At 40.3% G+C, this 22,274-nt stretch overlaps 1 protein-coding gene across 3 annotated transcripts in view; it reads left to right on the top strand.

The window, feature by feature from the left end:
* The first annotated feature begins 8,516 nt into the window (after nt 1-8,516).
* The window catches only part of LOC120533407 (gastrula zinc finger protein XlCGF26.1-like), a 67,444-nt gene continuing 53,686 nt past the window's right edge, over nt 8,517-22,274 (top strand). Inside the window, exons 1-2 of one of the 3 annotated variants that reach the window (XM_039760272.1) lie at nt 8,517-8,683; nt 19,311-19,770. In XM_039760272.1, the coding sequence (XP_039616206.1) occupies nt 19,344-19,770 (427 nt within the window). In that variant the 5' untranslated portion in view covers nt 8,517-8,683; nt 19,311-19,343. Of the gene's footprint in view, nt 8,684-10,023; nt 10,518-19,310; nt 19,771-22,274 lie in introns of those variants that run through there. The other 2 variants (XM_039760273.1, XM_039760271.1) reach the window with 2 other exon arrangements.

Raw genomic sequence — 22,274 nt, 5'->3', positions numbered from 1 at the left:
TTCAACAGGACATCTTACAGATAAATGAGAGAGTCAAAAGGAGTCTGAAAATACTGGTGGCACTGGTTAACTGAATGAATTAATAAAGTTCTGCATACTATGCATATTAAGAGTCAGATGATGGGATGTACAGTATTAGATGAGGTAATGGTAGTAGAAAAGCATAAGGAAATGGATTGTATATTTGATTGCTCACTCCATGGACCGACACATTTGTTCATGTGAATTGTCCTGCATTCGCGTCTGGTCTCCATGAATGACTTCTTTGAAAACAGAGGAAAGCGTTTTCCACACCAAAACCTTAACTGATACACTGTGCTGCCTGTAAACGGTATGAATAAAAGTGTACATCTTCTCTCCTGCTTGGTTTGGTACTTGTTGCTATAGGGTCCTAGGGTGACCCTATTCTCGTCTTTATACTTTTAATTATGTCGAATTTAACAAGATGTCCTTAAATTGCTGCTATAGTCCTCGTATGTTACATACCTTTTCTAGCTGTGCCCTCCGGTAACAAGACTGAGTACCAGAACCGGCTGAAGAAAAAGTCAACTACGGTGAAGCAGGTTCTTATAATATACACAACAAATAAAAGGAATAAGAGGGGGAACAAAAGGTAAGAAAAATAATTTTCTAATTGCAGTCAATCTAAATCCCACAAGGCAAGGAAAATAGAGAAGACCCAGGAAGCACCACCTGCACGTTTCAAGGTTTAAACCAAGTCAATTTCATTGTATTGTGATCGGTCTTGTTGTATATAAAAATATTTTCAGTTTCTTCAATATATATTGACTCCCTTGTTTTGATTATTTGTTCATTATCTTCTTCTTTCGGCTGATCGCATTACGGGTTGCCACAGCAGATCATCTTCTTCCATATCTTTCTGTCCTCTGCATCTTGTTCTTTAACACCCATCACCTTTATGTCCTCTCTCACCACATCCATAAACCTTATTTTAGGCCTTCTTCTTTTCCTCTTCCCCAGCAGCTCTATCCTTAACATCCTTCTGCCAATATACAGTCATGGCCGAAATTATCGGCACCCTTGGAATTTTCCCAGAAAATGCACTATTTCTCCCAAAAATTGTTGCAATTACAAATATTTTGGTATACACGTTTATTTCCTTTATGTGCATTGCAACAACACAAAAAAACAGAGAAAAAAAGCCAAATCTGACATCATTTCACACACAACTCAAACCGGGCTGGACAAAATTATTGGCACCCTCAACTTAATATTTGGTTGGACACCCTTTGGAAAAAATAACTGAAATCAAGCCCTTCCTAAAACCATCAAAAAGCTTGTTCCACCTCTCAACTGGATTTTCCGACCACTCTTCTTTTGCAAATTGCTCAAGGTCTCTCAGATTTGAAGGGCGACTTCTAAGAACAGCAATTTTGAGATCTCTCCGTAAGTGTTCAATTGGATTTAGATCCGGACTCATTGCTGGCCACTTCAGAACTCTCCAGCGCTTTGTCTTCAACCATTTCTGGGTGCTTTTAGAGGTATGTTTGAGGTCATTGTCCTGCTGGAACACCCATGACCTCTGATGCAGACCCAGCTTTCTGACACTGGGCCCTACGTTGCACCCCAATATCTTTTGGTAGTCTTCAGATTTCATGATGCCATGCACACAGTCAAGGCATCCAGTGCCAGAGTCAGCAAAACATCCCCAAAACATCTTAGAACCTCCACCATGTTTGACTGTAGGTACTGTGTACTTTTCTTCATGAGCCTCATTAGGTTTTCTGTAAACAGTATAATGATGAGCTTTACCAAAAGGCTCTACCTTGGTCTCATCTGTCCACAAGACGTTCGCCCAGAAGGATTTTGGCTTCCTCAAGAACATTTTGGCAAATTCCAGTCTGGCTTTTTTATGTTTTTGTGTCAGCAGTGGCGTCCTCCTGGCTCTCCTGCCATAGCGTTTCATTTCATTCAGATGTCGACGGATAGTTTGAGCTGACACTGTTGCACCCTGAGTCTGCAGAACAGCTTGAATATGTTTAAAATTTGATTGGGGCTGTTTATCCACCATTCGGACTCTCCTTCGTTGCAGTCTTTTATCAATTTTTTTTTTTTTCCGTCCACGTCCAGGGAGATTAACTACAGTGCCATGTGTTGTGAACTTCTTGATTATGTTGCGCACAGTGGACAAAGGAACATGAAGATCTCTGGAGGTGGACTTGTAGCCTTGAGATTGTTGAGATTTTTCCACAATTTTTGTTCTCAAGTCCTCAGACAATTCTCTACTCTTCTTTCTGTTCTCCATGCTTAGTGTGACACACTCAGACACAAAACAGAAAGGTTGAATCAACTTTTCTCCATTTTAACTGGCTTCCGATGTGATTGCTATATTGCCAGCACCTGTTTCTGGCCACAGGTGAGTTCAAACGAGCATCATATGCTTGAAATAAAATGATTTACTCACAATTTGGAAAAGGTGCCAATAATTTTGTCCAACCCATTTTTGGAGTTCTGTGTGACATGATGTCAGATTTGGCTTTTTTTCTCTGTTTTTTTTGTGTTGTTCCAATGCACATAAAGGAAATAAACATGTGGAAACCAAAACATTTGTAATTGCAACAATTTTCTGGGAGAAATGGTGCATTTTCTGGGAAGATTTCAGGGGTGCCGATAATTTTGTCCATGACTGTACCCAGTATCTCTCCACTCCACAAGTCTAAACCAACGCAATCTCGCCTCTCTGACTTTGTCTCCCAACCGTCCAACTTGAGCTGACCCTCTAATGTCATCATTTCTAATCCTATCCATCCTCGTCACACCCAATGCAAATCTTAGCATCTTTAACTCTGCCACCTCCAGTTCTGTCTCCTGCTTTCTGGTCAGTGCCACCGTCTCCAACCCATATAACATAGCTGGACTTACTACCATCCTGTAGACCTTCCCTTTCACTCTTGTCGATACCCGTCTGTCACAAATTACTGCTGACACTCTTCTCCACCCACCCACTCCACACTGCCTGCCTGCACTCTCTTTTTCACCTCTCTTCCACAATCCCCATTACTCTGTACTGTTGATCCCAAGTATTTAAATTCAGTCACCTTCGCCAACTCTACTCCCTTCATCCTCACCATTCCACTGACCTCCCTATCATTTACACACATGTATTCTGTCTTGTCCCTACTGACCTTCATTCCTCTTCTCTCTAGAGCATATCTCCACCTCTCCAGGGTCTTCTCAACCTGCTCCCTACTATCGCTACAGATCACAGTGTCATCAGCAAATATCATAGGCCACGGGGACTCCTGTCTAATCTTACCTTTCAACCTGTCCATCACCATTGCAAATAAGAAAGGGCTCAAAGCCGATCCCTGATGTAATCCCACCTCCGTCATTCCTACCGCAGACCTCACCACTGTCACACTTCCCTCGTACATATCCTGTACAACTCTTACATACTTCTCTCCCACTCCCAACTTCCTTATAAAATACCACAAAATCAAAATCAAACAAATAACAACAATCCTCCTTAAACACATGAAAGACATGCAAAAAAACCTTCTGACTCATCCAAGTATAAGAGGATAGCACTGGTGAGACACTATAAAGGTGTATTGCTGTAGATATTGTGTTGGACGGCCAGGGCCCTTACTCAGCAAGGACGCCCTGATTATGAAAGGACTGGGTGGAGAAAATGTTTTCAAGACCGTTTCTCCTCCAGACCAACAGAGGGTAGCCCCCGTGGTTTCCAACAGGGCCACGGGTCATGGAAACTTATAGAAGCTCAACCCTGTTGGGACCCGTGGCCAGCACCAGGGGCCGTTTGGACATTTACAGGGCCCTATTTGGCAGCATTTCCACCATACCCGGAAGTGCTGCCGAAAGAAGCTCGTTGAGCACCTACACTCTTTCTAGGTGCCCTATAAAAGGAGCCAGTCACCGCCACTAAATGGCCAGAATCAGGAGGAGGAAGGACTGTGCCTTGTGTGCTGGGAAGTCAACTGTATAAATAAAGTGTGTGCTGTGTGCTGAACCTGTGTCCTGCCAGTCTGTGTTGGGGTTAGGGCAACACAATATGAAGGAGTCCCAGTACTTTCTCAACACCCTTCTGCTGAAGTCCCTGGTGTTGGTATGTCACAGAAATGGGTGCAGCATTGTTCAGAATAGCACTCACTTTTGTCTTCATTCTCTGCTCCGCTACTACCACCAGCAGGACCAAAAGGTGTCCCATAACTGAGCCTGCCCTTTTAATCAGTTTGTTCATTTGGTAGGCTTCTCAAGAAGTGATATTACCATCCCAGTACATTACAATGGGGTGTGTTCATCACATCTCTGACAGAGTTGACTTAATCTAAAAATACCCTAAAATGTTTATAGAGTATAAATTAAAAACAAAGGACGAAATCAACAAATCTAAGGTGAAGCATTTTTTAAGATTACAGATGGAGTTTTAGAGAAGTTGTCAAGATGTGGAAAGTAAATGGTGTACTAAAGGAAATTCAGGGTTTTTTTCTCATAAAGTGTAAAACAAAAATCTGTATACAATGAAGAAGAGAACAAAAGATGTTGACAAAGAGAAAAGAGTGTTGTCAGTCTGCAATGACTAGAATTCTCCTGTACATGTGACATGAAAGATGACAAGCAGAAGAGCGGATGTGTTGAGCATGTGGATGTGCAACCGATGTTTCTTTTCTTGAAGTTCAAAAATATGAAAGAAAACTCGAGGGACAGAAAATGAAATGTGATAGAGAATTGAGGGTCGGACTCCAAGTTAATGAGGAGGATTAGACAATGAATGAATGAATGAATGAATGAATGACTTCTAACATATCTGAATGGTCCTCTTTTCCATTTTTTAAGTCTGAGAGTTTCATCAGCACACTGCAGGGACACGAAGCAGCTCAGTCTGATTCAACATACACCCTTCAGGGCCAAAAGATGCTACTTTCATTACTACTCACCTGCTCCTTCTTTTCTGTGTGGACGTATTGAGGTCATAGAGACAGACAAAATGAATAGCATTGTAACCATGCCAGTTGTGCACCACTCAGCCCCACTGCAGGATTTATGTATAAGCTACACAAGCTATAGCTTAGTGCCCCCGCCTTCTTGGGGGCCCCCAAAACAAATCATATTTGGCACTTACATAGACTATCTGGACTTATAAAGGGTCCCATGTCTCAAATAGCTTAGGGCCTTATCAAGTCTAAATCCGGCCCTGCTCAGCCCCCCCGAGTGACAAGTTGTAATATTTATTTGTGATAGTGGGTCACTGCCACACTGATTTAATGCTCAGTTTTACAATGAAAGAAATGTACATTACAATTTTTGTGAGCAGGGGCCTCACGCATAACGGCATGCGTAGAATTCACACTATAACATGGCGAAAGGACAAAAGCAGAAATGTGCGTAAGCACAAAAAATCCAGATGCATAAATCTGTGCGAATGCCAACTTCCACGTTTTTCCTCTACATAAATCCCGGTCAGCGTGAAAAGTAACGCACATGCACGTGCCTGCTGCCACTCCCCAAACTCCTCCCAGAATTATGCCTCTTTGAATATGCAGATCAATATAAATAACCCTTAATCTCAGCGTTCAGTGAAAAGACAATGACAAAAGCATGAGGGTAAATGGGAGAATTTCAGCAAATACCAAGTGGAGGTAAAGAAAAACGTACTATTTGTTGCTTTAAGCAGTGATACAAACAACAAAAGGAAGTTGATCGATTTACATAGAGTGCTGGAAAAACTTGAAAGCTCAAGTTCACAAAGTCGCACAGTGCCGGAAATAAAAAAGAAGTTGTCAAATATCAAAGTTGCCATGAAAAGGCGAGTCGTAGCCCACCGTCTGAGTGTCATATGAAAGCTTATTAGGGTACAAAGAAAAAATAATAGGCACACAGTGAGAAAAAAGCATGAAATGTTAACTTTAATCTTGAAATTTCCACTTTAATCTCGTAGTTTTATTTTGTCATTAAAGTAGAACATCATAATCTTCATCTTTAAATCATTTCCTTTACTAATTTCTCAAATCCCATCGTAACTAAAGTAGCAAGTTAAATGCTTTGTTTTGTATTTGATCTTCTATGTGCTCTGTGTGTGAATCACTACATGCTTCTTAAACAGGCTTTCTCTTCCTCCGACAGGACAATACTGAGATGTACAGTATACGTGATATCATCTTCATGATGATAGGAGTTAGACATGTTATTAAACATGGGAACACAGTGATGCAGAGATAGTGGCGAGCTGCCACTCTGTCCAGTAATTGTTCCTGCCTCACGCAAAATGCTTGCTGCGCCATGCGTGACCTTCAATGAAATAATTTATTGCAGCAGTACTGTCTCTCTCAAACATACTAACCCCCGATTCCTGTCCTTCCTTTTCTTTCTCCAAATACCCAATCGACACACAATCAGCTCTGTAATAGACGTTAAGCCATCTGTAAGCTTAGAATGCCGATTCTTCAAAACATTTAAGGAGCATTGAAATATCTTTGTAGTACATGTTTAATTATTCTATCCATCTATCCTTCCAGTGTCGCACCAGTCCCAGCAAGAATACAGCGTGAGGCAGGAACAATCGGTGTCTGTGTCCTTACATGTTTTTTTATTAACAATATAGATTATTTAAATGAAGTTAAAGTTTTATCTGTATAATATAATAAACATTTTGCTGCATTTCATCTTAAAAATGATATCGTTATTATATATAAATATGCGCTTTATAAAGTGGACCAGGTTGTGCAATATTATAACTGTATCACAAGTTTACAGTGAAGGGATTGCACTTATAAGTACTAACAGTTCTACAAGGAGTACTTGATGGACTGATTGAGTGCGTTTAGAGTTGGGATGAAACTGTTTCTGAACTGCGAGGTCCGTACAGGAAAGGTTTTGAAGCGTTTGCCGTGTGAGAAGCAGTTTAAATAGGAAGCATGGCTGAGGCAGCGTGTGCTTGATGCTATATCCTGATAATTGTCTTTCCGATCAGCTACTGTGGAGCTGTGATTCCCCACTCAGATACAGTGATATAAATACACTGAGTGGTGCAGTGAGAGTAATATGGAAAAAGATGATCCGCTGTGGCAACACCTAACGGGAGCAGCTAAGAGAAGAAGAAGAAGGTGCAGTGAGAGTAACAACACTAAAGCAGTTATGGTATTTGGAATAGTTTGACCAGTTCATGGACCATTATATTGTTACTGGTTAATTACAATCAGATGCATTAAACTAATAAACAATATCTGGTTAATTTCAGTGTATTTATAAAGGGATGTGGATCTAAAAATGAAAGGGAAACCACACAGGAACAGTAGCACTGCTTTGACGCTGGGTGCTGCCAATCTGCAAAACCAAGTGGAGAACTTGCGTATGACAGGGTATGAGCTACCGTGGAAAGTGTGTGGCTTTACGTCAAGTTTAGGTCTTATATGCCACGATTTGAGTGTGGAAACGTTCGCACACAACATTTTTGTGCGTACGCACCATTTATACACGAGGCCCCTGGTCCTTTGTGATATTGTGAATTTTAATGCTTAAAGGTGGGCTGAGGCTCCAAATCTCCTACCTTCCTTCTTCTTTGCATTCCATATTTGTATTAATTTATTGGACACAGAGCATGTATAAGATGTGTCCAGTTACTTAATACTCTTTCATGAATTTTGACTTTAGGCTCATCGTCCTAAATGATCAACCAGCCAGGCAGAATACAGTCAACAACATCAAAATACAACTTGGAGAGTGAAATGCATTCAAATATCAGACAAAGAAAATAACAACAACAACAACAATAATATACACAGCTAGTGGCTGGTCATGCAATGAAGGAATAAATAAACAGAAAAGAAATTAAACTTGCATACAATTAGAACAGCACCAGAATTATGCAAAGCAGACTATTTCCATTGTGCTGTACAGAACATTTTTATAGTTGAATAAAGATTATTTCCAACATGGGGGAAACAAGTGTTTATGTTAAGCAACATCTATTTTAATTAATGAGGGATTTTATTTATTTATTTCGTGACCTGAAGCTAGCTTTGTATTATTATTATTATTATTATTATAAGCAATATTGGCGGTTGTATTATGTGTACTATACTTTAGATCTACCCGTTCTGTATGCTGAAAAGATGTCACATTATTATGTGTACGTTTCTTTCGAGAAAACTCAACATATTAGTTATGTATTTATTATTTATATATAACTGCTTTAACCGTTACAACTTCTTGCAGTTATTAATAATAAATATTTTACAAGCAATACACCACGTAAATTAGAGAGCTGGCTATACATATGCAGAAATATCTAGAAATTATAACAAAACAAATTTTGCGAAAATCGGTTAAGAAACAATAATGTTATAATTAACAATTGTAATATCAGAAGTCGGCACGTCTCCATACCCGTCTGTGACTGTACACGCGGATTTGACCGCACCATTATGGCGGCCGCGTCAGCGCGGGCAGTACGACCTCTGTGATCGGCCATCTGTGGTCACGTGTGCCTGTGGCGCGTGCCGCATGACGTCACTGAAGCCTCGTCGCCGTCTACACTGAGCACGCACTAGAGGCAGCTTCTGTGGTTAAGCGTGGCGGGCTCCGAAAGATTTACTATTCCTTTCAAAGACTGAGGCTGTGTGGTTTACCTCTTAAACAAGAATCGGTGATAAAACTTCTTAGGAACGTGGAAGGGGGAAAAAAAATAACACGGAAGGAACATGTGAGTAAAATTCTAGAGAAGCGTTAGAATGCTCTTAAAGTTCTCGTTTGTTTAGCTGAGGGTGAGTTGTACGTTGCGTTCATTAAGACTGCAATTGATTATAATGTTTTGTATGTGTCTCAGCGTCGTTTCAAATCCCTTGATACGATTCAAGCTCCGGTTTTAAGAATATTTCATGGTGCTATGAAGGCACCTCCAATATCAGCTGTATTAGTAGAGTTACCTTTGTATTTACGTAAATGGTCTACTGGTCTAATGTAAGCGGACATAATGGCAGACGTCCGGTAACAGTAGCGTAATAAAGTAGTCAGTTTTGGACGGTTATGAAATGAATAGGGGGGAAAAAAACTTGTTTTATTTAAATGTGATCTTGGTTCCAGTGTACATGTTTCTGTGGTTCTTCCGTGTTTTATTCGGTAATCTGTGGTGGATTTGAATATTTGGGAGAAAAACTGAAAGAAAGGCAGAATGCATTTCACTTGTGCAAATGTTCAATCTATACGTCCAAAGACCATATTATGGCTTCTTGCAGATCTATACAGGTGGCCCGAAGGGTCCAGTGATTGGGGCTTCAGCGTATGTTCCAAATTAACATTTGGAAAAGTCTGTCAGATAACTTGTTCGTATTCAGCTCCGAAATGGTGGCAATAATTATTGCCCTAGAATGAGTCGAAGAGGTCCGCCAGAGCACGTACTTGTTTGTTCTGATTTATTAACTCTGGATCAAGGATTAAATCGGGAGTTTCCAAATGTGGGTCAGATATAGTAATAGAAATAGAGCAACATCTGTGGAAACTGAAGATCCTTTGTGAAGCTGTTAATGGCGTATGTGGGTAATTTGGGAGATTCCTGACGATTTAGCTACGCAGTCACTCCGTATTAAGAATATAAATATAACGGTGCCCTTGCATAATTGGTAAGCAAAAGCCTCAATAAAAAAAAAAAAAAATCAGTTAAATCAATTTGCTAAAAGAGCTGGTAGAAAGACGAGAAAGGGAGACATTTATATGAATTTCAGAATTTGGGGGGGAAAAGAGTGAAGTGGGAGGTAGAAAGTCAATATTACGTTAATTACAGACTTAAATTATTCATTGTTTAGAATAAATAAACAGCATACAGAGATATGCAGACAACGCATTTATCCTGCAACAGTCAGATACTGTTGGAATGTTCTGCATCTGAGGTGAGGCATTCCAAGCCCCACCATCCCCGCTTGTTGAGCTTCATGAGTCTCTGCTTCACACTCCAGCTCAGTAGGTGGCGGTAACGCAACTTAACGTTGGTCTGCACAACCTCCAGAAAAAAAAAAAAAACTGTGAAGAATAAGAGCGTTACGGGCGGGAAATTCGGAAAGGATCGGGGCGACACTTACAGATACGTGTGAGTTTACTGCACAAAACTTGAATGAGAATCAAGCAGCGCGTTCGTGTCCGTCAGCCCGCTGCACGAGGGAATCCCCTACCTCCGGATATCTTTACTGCTCTTTGGTGCTTGTTGTTCACTTCACGTTAACTGGTGCCATTTCCGCTTCTCATCGCCCAGTCAAACCGAATGTTCCTCAACTTAATTCGTTTCAGTTTATTCCCCCCAAGTCGGCTTCTTGTCAAATTGCTGACCTTGAGGAGTCGCTTGTTCGGCGCGCACACAGCACTTTGATTTCTGCTTTCAGTCCGCAGTGGACAGTTTAAAGACGAGACATTAAAAGAACGGCGACGAGTCAGTCTGGTTAGTAAAAGAGAACAACGAATTGAAGACAACAGAGAAGAGTTGGAGCAGATACGAGCAGAGAACGAATAGAAATGTAAAGAGGGAGGTAAACGTGTAGAGGCACAGTGTAAGTCCTCTGTTAGAGCTGTAATTTAAATTTTAATTGGCAAAGTTTGTCCATCATCCATCTATATGTATTTATGTAGTAACACGACCTAACATTCTGAATCCGCTTAATCTAATGTAGATAGCAGACATTCACAAACAATGTTTGGATAGAAAGTTAATTTTTAATTGTTCTGAATATGCTAAATCTTATCAAGCCAGTAATGCCTGTTGATAATGATTATTGGAGAACACACTAAATTCGAACCTCACCCTGGTTGTTTTTTTTTTTTGTGTGTGTGAACTTTCTGACGATGCCCCTTGACTTGGTCATAGACTTGAGTGTGAATGTACCCCACATTATGGCTACTGATGATAATGATGGTTGGTTCATTCCCTGTACAAGTACAGTACTCTGTTTTTTGTCACGTGAGTTCTGTTTTTATTTATCATATGTTTATCAGTCCTATGTGATGGCAGGCTGTTCTGCTGAGCACAACTAAGCTGTGTTTGGTCGTAACGCCCCATATGCTGTATGTTAGATGAACATCACCTGAAGGCCTGACACCTCATTTCTGGGTAAGATCCTCTTTGGTTTAATTAGAATATTCATGAGGGTCAGTAATTGGTTGTTCATTCTCTGGCCCCTCCCCTCTAGGGTTTCCCATAGCAAATTGTTCTATGAAAAGCACAAAACTCCAGACAGCAGAGATGTATGGATGACTGAGGTGCACAAGGGGCCCACCGTAACAAGGTCACAATACTGGGGACAGCTGGGGTTTAGCACAGTGTTAAATATGAAATTATTAATGATGTTGTGTCTTTGGGTACAATGTTTACACACACAAGATGAAATTTGTTAAAATTTTGTTGTGAGTTTTTGAAAGTAGAGCTGAAATTGTAGTTTTTATGTTTTTAAAGTAAAATCTGCAAACATGTAGAGAGACCCGTTTCATGTGGCTACTGTCCACTCAACCTAACCCACAACCCAAACCCCACCGTCACCCAGCCCCTTGTTTCAGGCACTTTTATTTGTAAACCCTCCGGTGACACCTAATGCCTCTGTTAAACATGACCTTCCCTGAGTCTTTAATCGAGAAGGTCCAAATGGCTGTTATGGCTGTGACCACAAGCACTCCATATTGTTGTGGATAGGAACTTTTGAGAGAAGACTGGGAGGTGCTCATGACAAAACAAAAAAAAGAAAACGTCCAAAGATGATAAAATCCAAAAGCTACTAAGGCCTTAATGAGAGACAAAAATTCAAAGTTAAAAACCAAACAACATTATTGTGTAAACAGAAATTGTAATTGTTATTGGATACTGTCTAGCATTGTTGAGTTTACTTGCATCTGTCTCACACGCGCACTCGGTAATGACTTCAGAAGGTTTTAAATGTTTAGCAGTTCATTTAATGGAGAACTCATTGGTGGCCTGTTTTAGCTGAATGACTAAAGATTAAGACTTGGGCTTTTTGGGGGCTATTTTCTCCATTGAAGGTGATGGAGTTTCCACTTGTAACTGAAACTTTGCTCTCCTGTTTTCTTGAACACCTTCTATTGGGAAAAGAGGCATTGCTGTGCTTTATTTCCATTAAGTTATCACACAAATTTATTGAATGCATTTTAATCAGAACAAATGTAACAAGACATTCTATATGTGTGTTCTGGTTTGTTGTTTGGTTTTATACCTCATAGAATCTGTTTTTTTAAGGTTATTTGGTCATTTTCAAGTGAATTGTAAAAGTTTATTATTTTTTTTTATTCCAATTTGTTTTTTGTTTCTTTTTTCTGTGCATGACATGGTTGGATGCATCACGTGACTGTGATCATTGTATTGATGTAACACTATAAATACGGTGATTATATTGCACATTATCACTTGAGAACTTTTGAAATTTGATATCTGTTATAATTCATTTCTAATCAAGTAAGCCCCAGCATCATTTCTCGTTTTTGGTTTTTTGATCTCCATTTTGATTCTCTTATTGTTTGTGGTGTTTTTCTTGCCTTTGGCTTCTCATCTAACTTCAATGTTTGCTTCACGTTATCATCTCCTGGTCTTATTCTGTTCTCACAATAATCCTTTGACACCTACGTTTCATAACTAATACATGAAGCTAATCTGGTGGCCTTCATTATGCCACTTTTACTTATAAAACACCTGTAATCAGAAAATAAGTTTAATGTCACTGTGCTCTGTACAAAAATTATTTTCTAAATCCACTCGCATGTACAGGCCAGGCCAAAGTTAGCACATAGCATTTAGAACTGCTAGGCAAGCATTTGAAGAGAGAAGGTACAACTACAAAAATGGACATTATATACAGTGATCCCTCACTATATCACGCTTCGACTTTTGCAGCTTCACTCCATCGCGGTTTTTAAATGTAAGTATATCTAAATATATATCACGGATTTTTTGCGGATTTCTGCGGACAATGGGTCTTTTAATTTATGGTACGTGCTTCCTCAGTTTATTTGCCCAGTTGATTTCATACAAGGGACGCTATTGGCGGATGGCTAAGAAGCTACCCAATCAGAGAACGTATTACATATCAAATAAAACTCCTCAATGATATACGATATGCTTCCGGCACAGTGCTTCACACACTTAAAAGCTCTAACAGCCCGTATTGATTTTTCATTGTTTGCTTTTCTCTGTCTCCCTCACTCTCTCTGACATTCTCTGCTCCTGACGGAGGGGGTGTGAGCGGAGGGGCTGTTTGCACAGAGGCTGTTTGCTTAGAAGATGCGGAGGCTCCTCTAAAAATGCTGAAAGACTACCTTCACATTGATCCCTTCATTGCCGCTGCTTTATCGCGGTGCTCGCATATTTAAAAGCCCAACAGCCCTATTGATTTTTGATTGTTTACTTTTCTCTCTCTCTCTGACATTCTCCGCTCCTGATGCACGCTCGTTTGAAGAGAAGATATGTTTGCATCCTTTTAATTGTGAGAAAGAACTGTCATCTCTGTCTTGTCATGGAGCACAGTTTAAACTTTTGACTAAAGGGTGTTATTTCATGTCTAGAGGGCTCTAATAATGTTAAAAACGTATTTAGAAGGTCGTAAACAGGTTTTCTATGCTCTAACTGCGAAAATATTAAATTTATAAATAAAGAATCCTGCTTCGTGGAAATGTATTTAACGCGGTAGAGTCTGGAACGGATTAACTGCGATAAACGAGGGTTTACTGTATAACTGTGCGGAGAATATTTATAAACAGTGTGGGTGAGTTTCTAAGGGCTTAAAATATATAAAAATAACCATACAAACATATGGTTTCTACTTTGCGGATTTTCACCTATCGCGGGGGTTCTGGAACGCAACCCCTGCGATTGAGGAGGGATTACTGTATTTCTGTATGTTAGAGATGAAAGTTGTTTGGAACCTAAGTAAGGGCCTGCACATGGAGAAAACAGCATAAAAGACTTGGATAGCAGCCAAACACCTTGAAAAATGGCAGAGCTGTATACATCGAGATCCCACCTTGATAAAAGTTTTGCGATTTGGCTTCCTCCGCTTGTAATGGCGTGTAAATCGTTATTAAAGAAAGCTGTTATTTTCTCTTATGTGATTTTATACCGCCAAATCACTATGGGAGGGATATCACCTTTTTACATTTTATCTATATAGTTTCAGGTTACTTAAAATGCCGCAATTAAAAAGAACTATTTCCAACTAGGGAGCTAGCGACTCCTATTGAAAAATAACGCCCTTAGTGTCCATCCCTGTAATGGTGGTGCAACGTAGAATGGCACAGGAACTCAAGTCAGGTTCATGAGCTTTTACTTCTGCGGCAGGGGAGTATACAGTTCAACGGGATACAATGTTCTCCCCCAGAAATTTTTTCCAGCCGGATGGCATGAAAAATTAGCCGGGTGGGGTAGAATGGGAAATTTGGTGGTTATATAATTATCAATAATTATTTTCTATTGCTCAATATGACTTCCTTTTTTAAGGTTTGACACTTGTGCCAGAATATTTTTTATTCAATTTAAGAAGTATCCAATTCAGGATCCTGCAACCCTAACAACAGTTTTAAATAACAATTGTTATGACAAAAACCAAGAGGCACAAGTATTGCCACTGTCGGGAAGAAAAGTGAAAACAATGAAAAAAATTAAGAAATATTCTTCAAAGCCAACTTGCATATGCAAAAGGTGTCTTCAGTTATATATTTATTTTTGTTTTCTTCCTAGAAAAGGAACAACCCATTTCTTTACAGTGTTCCAACAGCTTTTCAAACAACATTGTATGTGGCAACTCATTTTTTGCCAACCAATACATGGATCTTAAAGCTCCCACAAAAGCATCTCTCTGCAAGATATTTAACAGAGATACAGATCATTCAATTTGACTGATTCCAGTTTGCTCTAGTACACACTTTCCTAAAAGGTCAGCAGAAAACTCAGTGTGCGTTTTACTTTTTTCATGGTCCAACAAGCTTTTTTTTTTTTTTTCCAACTAGGCTCACCCGCCTAGTTGACCACTTCTTAAGGCAATTCAATATGTAGATCAATTTGATATTTTATACAAACTCATTAATTTGGTTATATTGCATTTGAGCGGTATTACTTTAATACTCGTAGTTTCTGTTATTTTGTGATGAAATTTAAACTTTTTTTCTATTTTGAGGTCGCCCTTTTGAACCCCCCTGATATTTACTACGCGGTGTGGCATTTGTACTCCATCAACATTAATTATTTCCAGAGACATCATTTTGTCTATTTTTCCAGAGCGTCGCGCACAAAAGCAAGGGAACAATGGGAGCACCAGAACTCTGCTCACATCATGTCGATTCGTACCGCAATCTGCAAGTAGTAAGTCTGTGATAAGCGGAATACCGCTACGCTTTCCACTCATGGGAAGGAAGGACAATCCCGACCGCTTTTATATAGTAAGAAAGAAGATGATATCGCACAGTCTGGAGTAGAAAATCATCTTTTACCTGGAAAAACGAAACTACAAATCCCATCGTGCATTGCAAAATGGACGGGGCGTGTGTGAAACTCCGCTTCTGCGTAGCACTCACGGGACGGAAGGACACCCGACCGCTTTTATATAGAAGGATTCTTGTGCGTGGCACATTTACCAAAGGTAACTCCCTTCTTGGGGGATGTTTGGCTAATGGTCAAAGAACGTGGTATGTGATGCTCATTGTACATGAAATATTTAAACAATCAAAATCTTGAATCCATTGTTTGTTTTAATCCGGATAAGCGGTGCTTAGATTTATTAATTGGCAGAGTGTGTGCTGAAGAGATTTCCCCTGATGGACCAGCCTCTGCAATGTGTTTGTCTGAAATTGCCACATGAGGAGTTGACGCTGCACCTTCATTAGTTTGTGGCGTCTCATTTCTGAAACAACAGAGCAATGTTGTTTTCTGAACACTTTTTTTTTTTTGCTCATGTTAGTACCTATGTACCTATGAATAAGACTTTTGAGTGGGAAAGTGAGAGCCTGTTGGATATCCAATGCACACTTGCACTATGTCAGGGCAAGATATGTACAAAAATAGGAATGGCAGATGGGTCACTTTAACAAAATTACTGAAGCGTATTAGAGCCACAGTGAAGGAAAAAAAAAACTATGTCGAGAATAAATTCAACATATTGACTTTATTCTCGACATTTCCACTTTTTTCTTGCCGTTTATGTCGAGATTAAAGTCGACATTTCCACTTTATTCTCGTAGTTTATTTTGTCATTAAAGTAGAATGTCGTAAAGCTAAACTTCATCTTAAAAATCAATGGTTAATTTACTAGATTTTCTCAAACCCTGTCATAAGGTAGTGTAGTGCATTAAATGCTTTGTGTTGTGTTCCCCGACCGAGTTGTTAATCACTACACGCTTCTTAACCAGACCTCCTCTTGCACTGGGAGGGATTGCTGCACAGAATCCATTCACTTTATGATATTCCTGCTCTCTGAACATTTACAATGCTAAGATACATACTTGATATCATTTTCATGATGAAATGCATTAAAGCAGGTATTAAACCTGCACGGTAGTGTGGCGGTAGTGCTGCTTCCTTGCAGTAGGGGTCCCCAGGTGTACGTTCAGTGTAGAGAACTTTATGGCAGGTGTGACGAGGCTCCAAAACAACTGGATGTATGACTGGATATCGCACAGGTTTAACTTAAATATTGTGTAAATTTAGGTTTCGTAATCTGGTGGTCGGAGACACGAACATGGAATTCAATGAATGTTCTTCTGAGCGGGCTTTCTTTATTGCATGCGTGCTGTCTGTCTGACGTACCAAAACCCCAGTTCCTACCCTTCCTTTTTCTTTCTCCGCATAACCAATCATCACACGATAACACAAAGCATTTCATCCGCTACATAATTTATGATGGGGTTTGAGAAAATCTAGTAAATAAAATATTCATTTTTAGATGAAGTTTAGTTTGTGATGTTCTACCATTTAATGACAAACTACGAGAATAAAGTCAACATGTCAACTTTATTCTTGACAAGCTTAGCAGCACTACACAGACTGTACTGACACTGAGAACAGAGACGTCAATTCCTGACGCCCTTTTACTGATATCTAATAGGCTGGTTCCACGAGTCTTTATCAATCCTCCTCTCGCCCGCCCACCTCCACATAGTCTTTGCTTGTGAAGTGCTGCTCCGCTCCCACTATTAGCATGTACAGCCTCCTTTCGCCTGCCCACCTCTCCCATACTCCTTGCTACTGTAATTAAACTGCTCCGCCCCTGCTATTACCATGTACACCCCCCTCTCAAAAGCCCACCTCCCCATACTCTTTGCTTGTGAACTCCGCTCCGCCTCGTCCTCACTATTAGCTTTAGCACCTCGCAACTTGTGATCCTACCTCTAAAATATTTGCCCACCCACCCGCTCGTCCCTTGCCATCTCTGCAGATCATTAGGCCTGCAGCTGTCATCTCACAATGTCATGCGAGATGACAACCGGGCGCTCAACTAAATTAGCCGGGCGGAGCACCCGGCTAAAAGACGCTAGGGAGAACACTGGGTATAAGACACTTTAAAATGGAAACAAGGCGTTGTATATAATCTGCTCGTTGTGATTATCTCAGCAGGTAAAAGGGTGACTGGGCAGAATTTTGATGATTGTATTAATTGGTTACCAAGCAAAAGTCTTTGTCTGATTTAAAGTTAAAAATTGAAGGTAAGCTTCATCATGTCGGCCCAAGCTAGCAAGCCCAGTGTTTCACCTGTTCATCCTCTCCTGGTGCAGGCTGAATGGTCCTAGCAAAGTGCAGTTCCTCTTTCATCTCCACCTTCCTGACATGTCTCCCTTTCATAACACAGTCCTCAAACCCTGCTGGCTTAAATATTCCTCATTGTTAATGATGGCACAAATGTGGGACTTCCTGACTGACCGCGCACAAAGAGTGAGTTAGAGTGGGCCCCCACATCTCCTCGGCCAGCAGCATCAGAACCGGGTCTCCTCAGGGCTGTGTGCTGAGCCCCCTGCCCTTCACGCTGCACATACATGACTGCGCCCCTGCCCACCGCAGCAACACCATGGTCAAATTTGCAGATGATACACCACTGTGGTGGGGCTCATCTCTAGGGAGGATGAGTCCGCCTAACAGGGATGAAGTGGAGCAGCTGACAGTGTGGTGCAGTGACACCAACCTGCTCCTGAACACAATTTACACCAAGGGGCTCGTTGTGGACTTCAGGATAAAGAAAACGGACATCATACCACCATACTACATGAGAGGGGACTGTGTGGTGAGGGTGTCAGACTTCTGCATCCTGGGAGTCAACATCATGGAAGACCTATCCTGGGGTGTGAATACAGCTGAGCTGGCGGAGAAGGCTCAACAGAGACTTGATTTCCTGAGAGTCCTCAGTAAAAATAACATCCTCCAAAAACCGCTGGTGTCGTCCTATCACTGCTGTATTGAGAGTATCCTGTGCTAACTGCTTCTGTGTGGGGTTTTCCAGCTGCACAACAGCGCAGAGGAGAACACTTCAGCAGATCGTAAAGACTGCCCAGCAGATCATAGGCTGTCCTGTACCCACTATGGATGAACTGCACAGCTATCGCTGCCTCAGGAAAGTGGAAAACCTCTTGAAAGACTCCTCACGTCCCACTCATGACATGTTCCAACTGTTACCATCAGGCAAAAGATAGAGGAGCATCAAAACAAAGACAAATAGACTGAATAACAGTTTGTATCCTGCTTCTATTAGGGCACTGAATGCCACCTAATCACCTCCAGCAGTGCAATAAATTACATCTTGTGCAATAGTGTCAGTCAGTCTGTCATCATACAACCCGCTATATCCTAACACAGGGTCACAGGGGTCTGCTGGAGCCAAACCCAGCCAACACAGGGCACAAGGTAGGAACAAACCCTGGGCAGGGCGCCAGTCCACGGCAGTGTGCAATTGTGTTCATGTTCACTTATGTTGAATGCTTGTGTTCTACCTTATTTCTTCTTATCCTTTTGTAATTATATTTATTTATAATTTTGACAGTGCATGGACTGCACCTAATTTTGTTGTATTTATTACAGTGACAAAGAGATTCTGATTCTGTACACCTCATGTTCAATCCAAGTTGTTCATACTGCTAACCCAAAACTGTGCCAGATGGTCTTCCGCCAGCTCATTGAACCTTCTTTCCACTCCCACATCCGTTTTAATTCTGATACTGTAATATGAAGATTAGTAAGTGATTATTAACACACCATGAACTGTCTGACTTGATGTAAACCCTAACTGTGAGGTTGTTGCCAAAGGAAATTCAAATGTCTTTAGATATGAATGGTGCAGTTTTGATGGAAATCATTTCTGTTGTTTTCACAGAGAGAGAGAGAACATCATCTGTTTAATGTCTAGATGGATGGGAGAGACGAAACGTGCGAGTCTGACATGAATATCATGGAGCAAAGGACTGTACATATTAAGGAGGAGGAGTGTGGGTGGGAGCCTGTCCACCTCAAACAGGAGAATCTCTGCATTAAGGATGAGGACTGTGAACTGGGGCCAGTGGGCATTAAAGAGGAGGCTGAAGAGAAGTCTGTCAGTATCGTGACACCCAAACATGAAAGTGTGGAAAGTGTCAAGGAAGAAGACCTTCATTATGGATATCAAGATGGAGCAGTGACCGCGTTAGTCTCCTCTCAGAGCACACACTGTTCATCTTTGGAGCCTTCCATCGATGTTAAGTCTGAATCATTACAGTCTGACACGAACAGGAGTGTGGAAATGTCATCCGTTAGAACGCTGGAGGATCAGCCACCACCTTCAAATCAGTCTGGAGCAAGTAGGTGTGAAATAAAAATATGCGTATGTTTGAGGATTGGGGGTTATGGGAGGTCTTGTGCTTTTTATCTGAAACTTAGAAATGTAGTGTTGTTGGTGTTTTAAGGTAGTTCATCTGTGTTAATGTTGTAAGGTTTAACACTTTGTTGTTCTTGCTTATAATTGTAAAGCTTTAAGCCTGCCCTTGATAGAGTGTGCTATATAAAAGTACACTTGCAAGATAGTTTGTGAGCCCTTTGGAATACTCTGGATTTTTACATTAATTCCTCCTATCAATGTGGTGTGATCGTCAGTCAAATCCCAATAACAAACAAATATAAGAAAAGAACACACAAACATTTGGACAACTTGTCATCAATCAATCAATCAACATTTATTTATATAGCACATATTCATACAAAAAAATGTAGCTCAAAGTGCTTTACAAAATGAATAGAGAAATAGAAGACACAATAAAAAATAAACATAAGTCAACATTAATTAACATAGAATAAGTAAGGTCTGATGGCCAGGGTGGACAGAAAAAAAAAAAAACTCCAAAGGCTGGAGAAAAAAAATTTAAAATCTGTAGGGGTTCCAGACCACGAGACCGCCCAGTCCCCTCTGGGCAATCTACCTAACATAAATGAAACAGTCCTCTTTGTATTTAGGGTTTTCATGGAAGGACCTGATGATGATGGTCACGTAGACTTCTGGCTTTCAGTCCATCAATGGTGGAGCATCATGATGCTTTGAGTAGGTGGTGGTGGTGCAGGCCGCCACAAAGAAACCGGAAAAAGAAACAGAAGAGAGAGTTGGGGTCAGTACGGATTTTAGATCCACTGTGAATAGTTATTATGAAGAATTGAACATACAGAGTATCAGTATTAAATTAAAGTGAAGTTATGAGAAGGCCATGTTAAAGTAATGTGTTTTCAGCAGTGTTTTAAAGTGCTCTACTGTATCAGCCTATTGGCAGGCTATTCCAGATTTTAGATGCATAACAGCAGAAGGCCGCCTCACCACTTCTTTTAAGTTTAGCTCTTGGAATTATAAGGAGACACTCATTTGAAGATCTGAGGTTACAATTTGGGATATAACGTGTCAGGCATTCCGATATATAAGATGGAGCGAGATTATTTAAGGCTTTATAAACCATAAGCAGTATTTTAAAGTCAATCCTGAATGACACAGGCAACCAGTGTAGTGACATCAAAACTGGAGAAATGTGTTCGGATTTTCCTTTTCCTGGTTAGGATTCTAGCAGCTGCATTCTGCACTCGTTGCAAGTGATTTATGTCTTTTTTGGGTAGTCCTGAAAGGAGTGCGTTACAGTAATCTAGTCTACTGAAAACAAAAGCGTGAATTAATTTCTCAGCATCTTTCAGTGATATAAGAGGTCTAACTTTTGCTATGTTTCTTAAGTGAAAAAATGCTATCCTAGTGGTCTGATGAATATGCGATTTAAAATTCAGATTACAGTCAACGGTTACCCCTAAATTTTTTACTTCCGTCTTAACTTTAAATCCTAGTGCATCGAGTTTATTTCTGATAACCTCACTGAATCCATTATTGCCAATTACTAAGATTTCAGTTTTCTCTTTATTTAGTTTGAGAAAATTACTATTCATCCATTCAGAAATACCAGGAAGACATTGTGTTAGTGTATCGAAAGAGTCGTCATCCCTGAGCACGTCGTTTAAATGTTCACCGTCCAGTCTGTGACCCCCCTAGTCTTTACTAACTGGGTGAACCCCCTTCACCTCCAGTGACCCTCCTTTAAATTTCTAGCAAAAAGCAGAGAGAGTTTATAAATATCTAACATCATGCAGCTGTGCTTTTCTGAATGTAGAATAACAGAAAAATAATACCAACTAATTAAATGGTAGGTGAGTGATCAGGTGTTGTCACAGATTGTGAATCGGTTTGGAACAAAAACCTGAAGCCACGGTTCAACCAGGACCGAGTTAGGGACGAACTGAACTGGAGAAAGGCTTAAAGAGAATAATAATGGATGTACTGGAATGGTCAGAGTACAGAGTTCAACAACAATGGATATGCTGGGGCCTGACCTGAAGAGAGCCAATCAAGGAATGAATTTCAGAGGCATCACAGAACTAATAAACCGGTTTGGAAAGGAGAAATGGACTCAAAGTCAAGGCTGGAGGCTTAACTCTCTTTTGTTGATTTCATTCTATTTTGCCCTTTCTCTGTGCAGCTTTCCCCCTTTGTTGTATCTTATTAATAATTTAAAAATAGCCAAGCAAACAACACTGAATAATCAAAGGCTGCAACTACGTTAGCGTCAGACCCACCAGAAGTAAATAATGGAATAATTAAACAATTAGAACACCTGGAAAAGTAGAATGAAGATCAAGATTAAAATATTGTTAAAAAGGTAAAAATACATTATTCCCATATAACTGCTTGGTACATTTAAATATATTTTACCAAACTTAGTTTTCTAATTTCTCTGTTGTTCCCAAAACTGAGAACTTGTGAAATAACACATCACTTAATTAGCCC

Source organism: Polypterus senegalus, chromosome 8 (assembly GCF_016835505.1).
Source record: "Polypterus senegalus isolate Bchr_013 chromosome 8, ASM1683550v1, whole genome shotgun sequence".
NCBI lineage: Eukaryota > Metazoa > Chordata > Cladistia > Polypteriformes > Polypteridae > Polypterus > Polypterus senegalus.
This window is presented reverse-complemented; position numbering and strand designations above follow the sequence as displayed.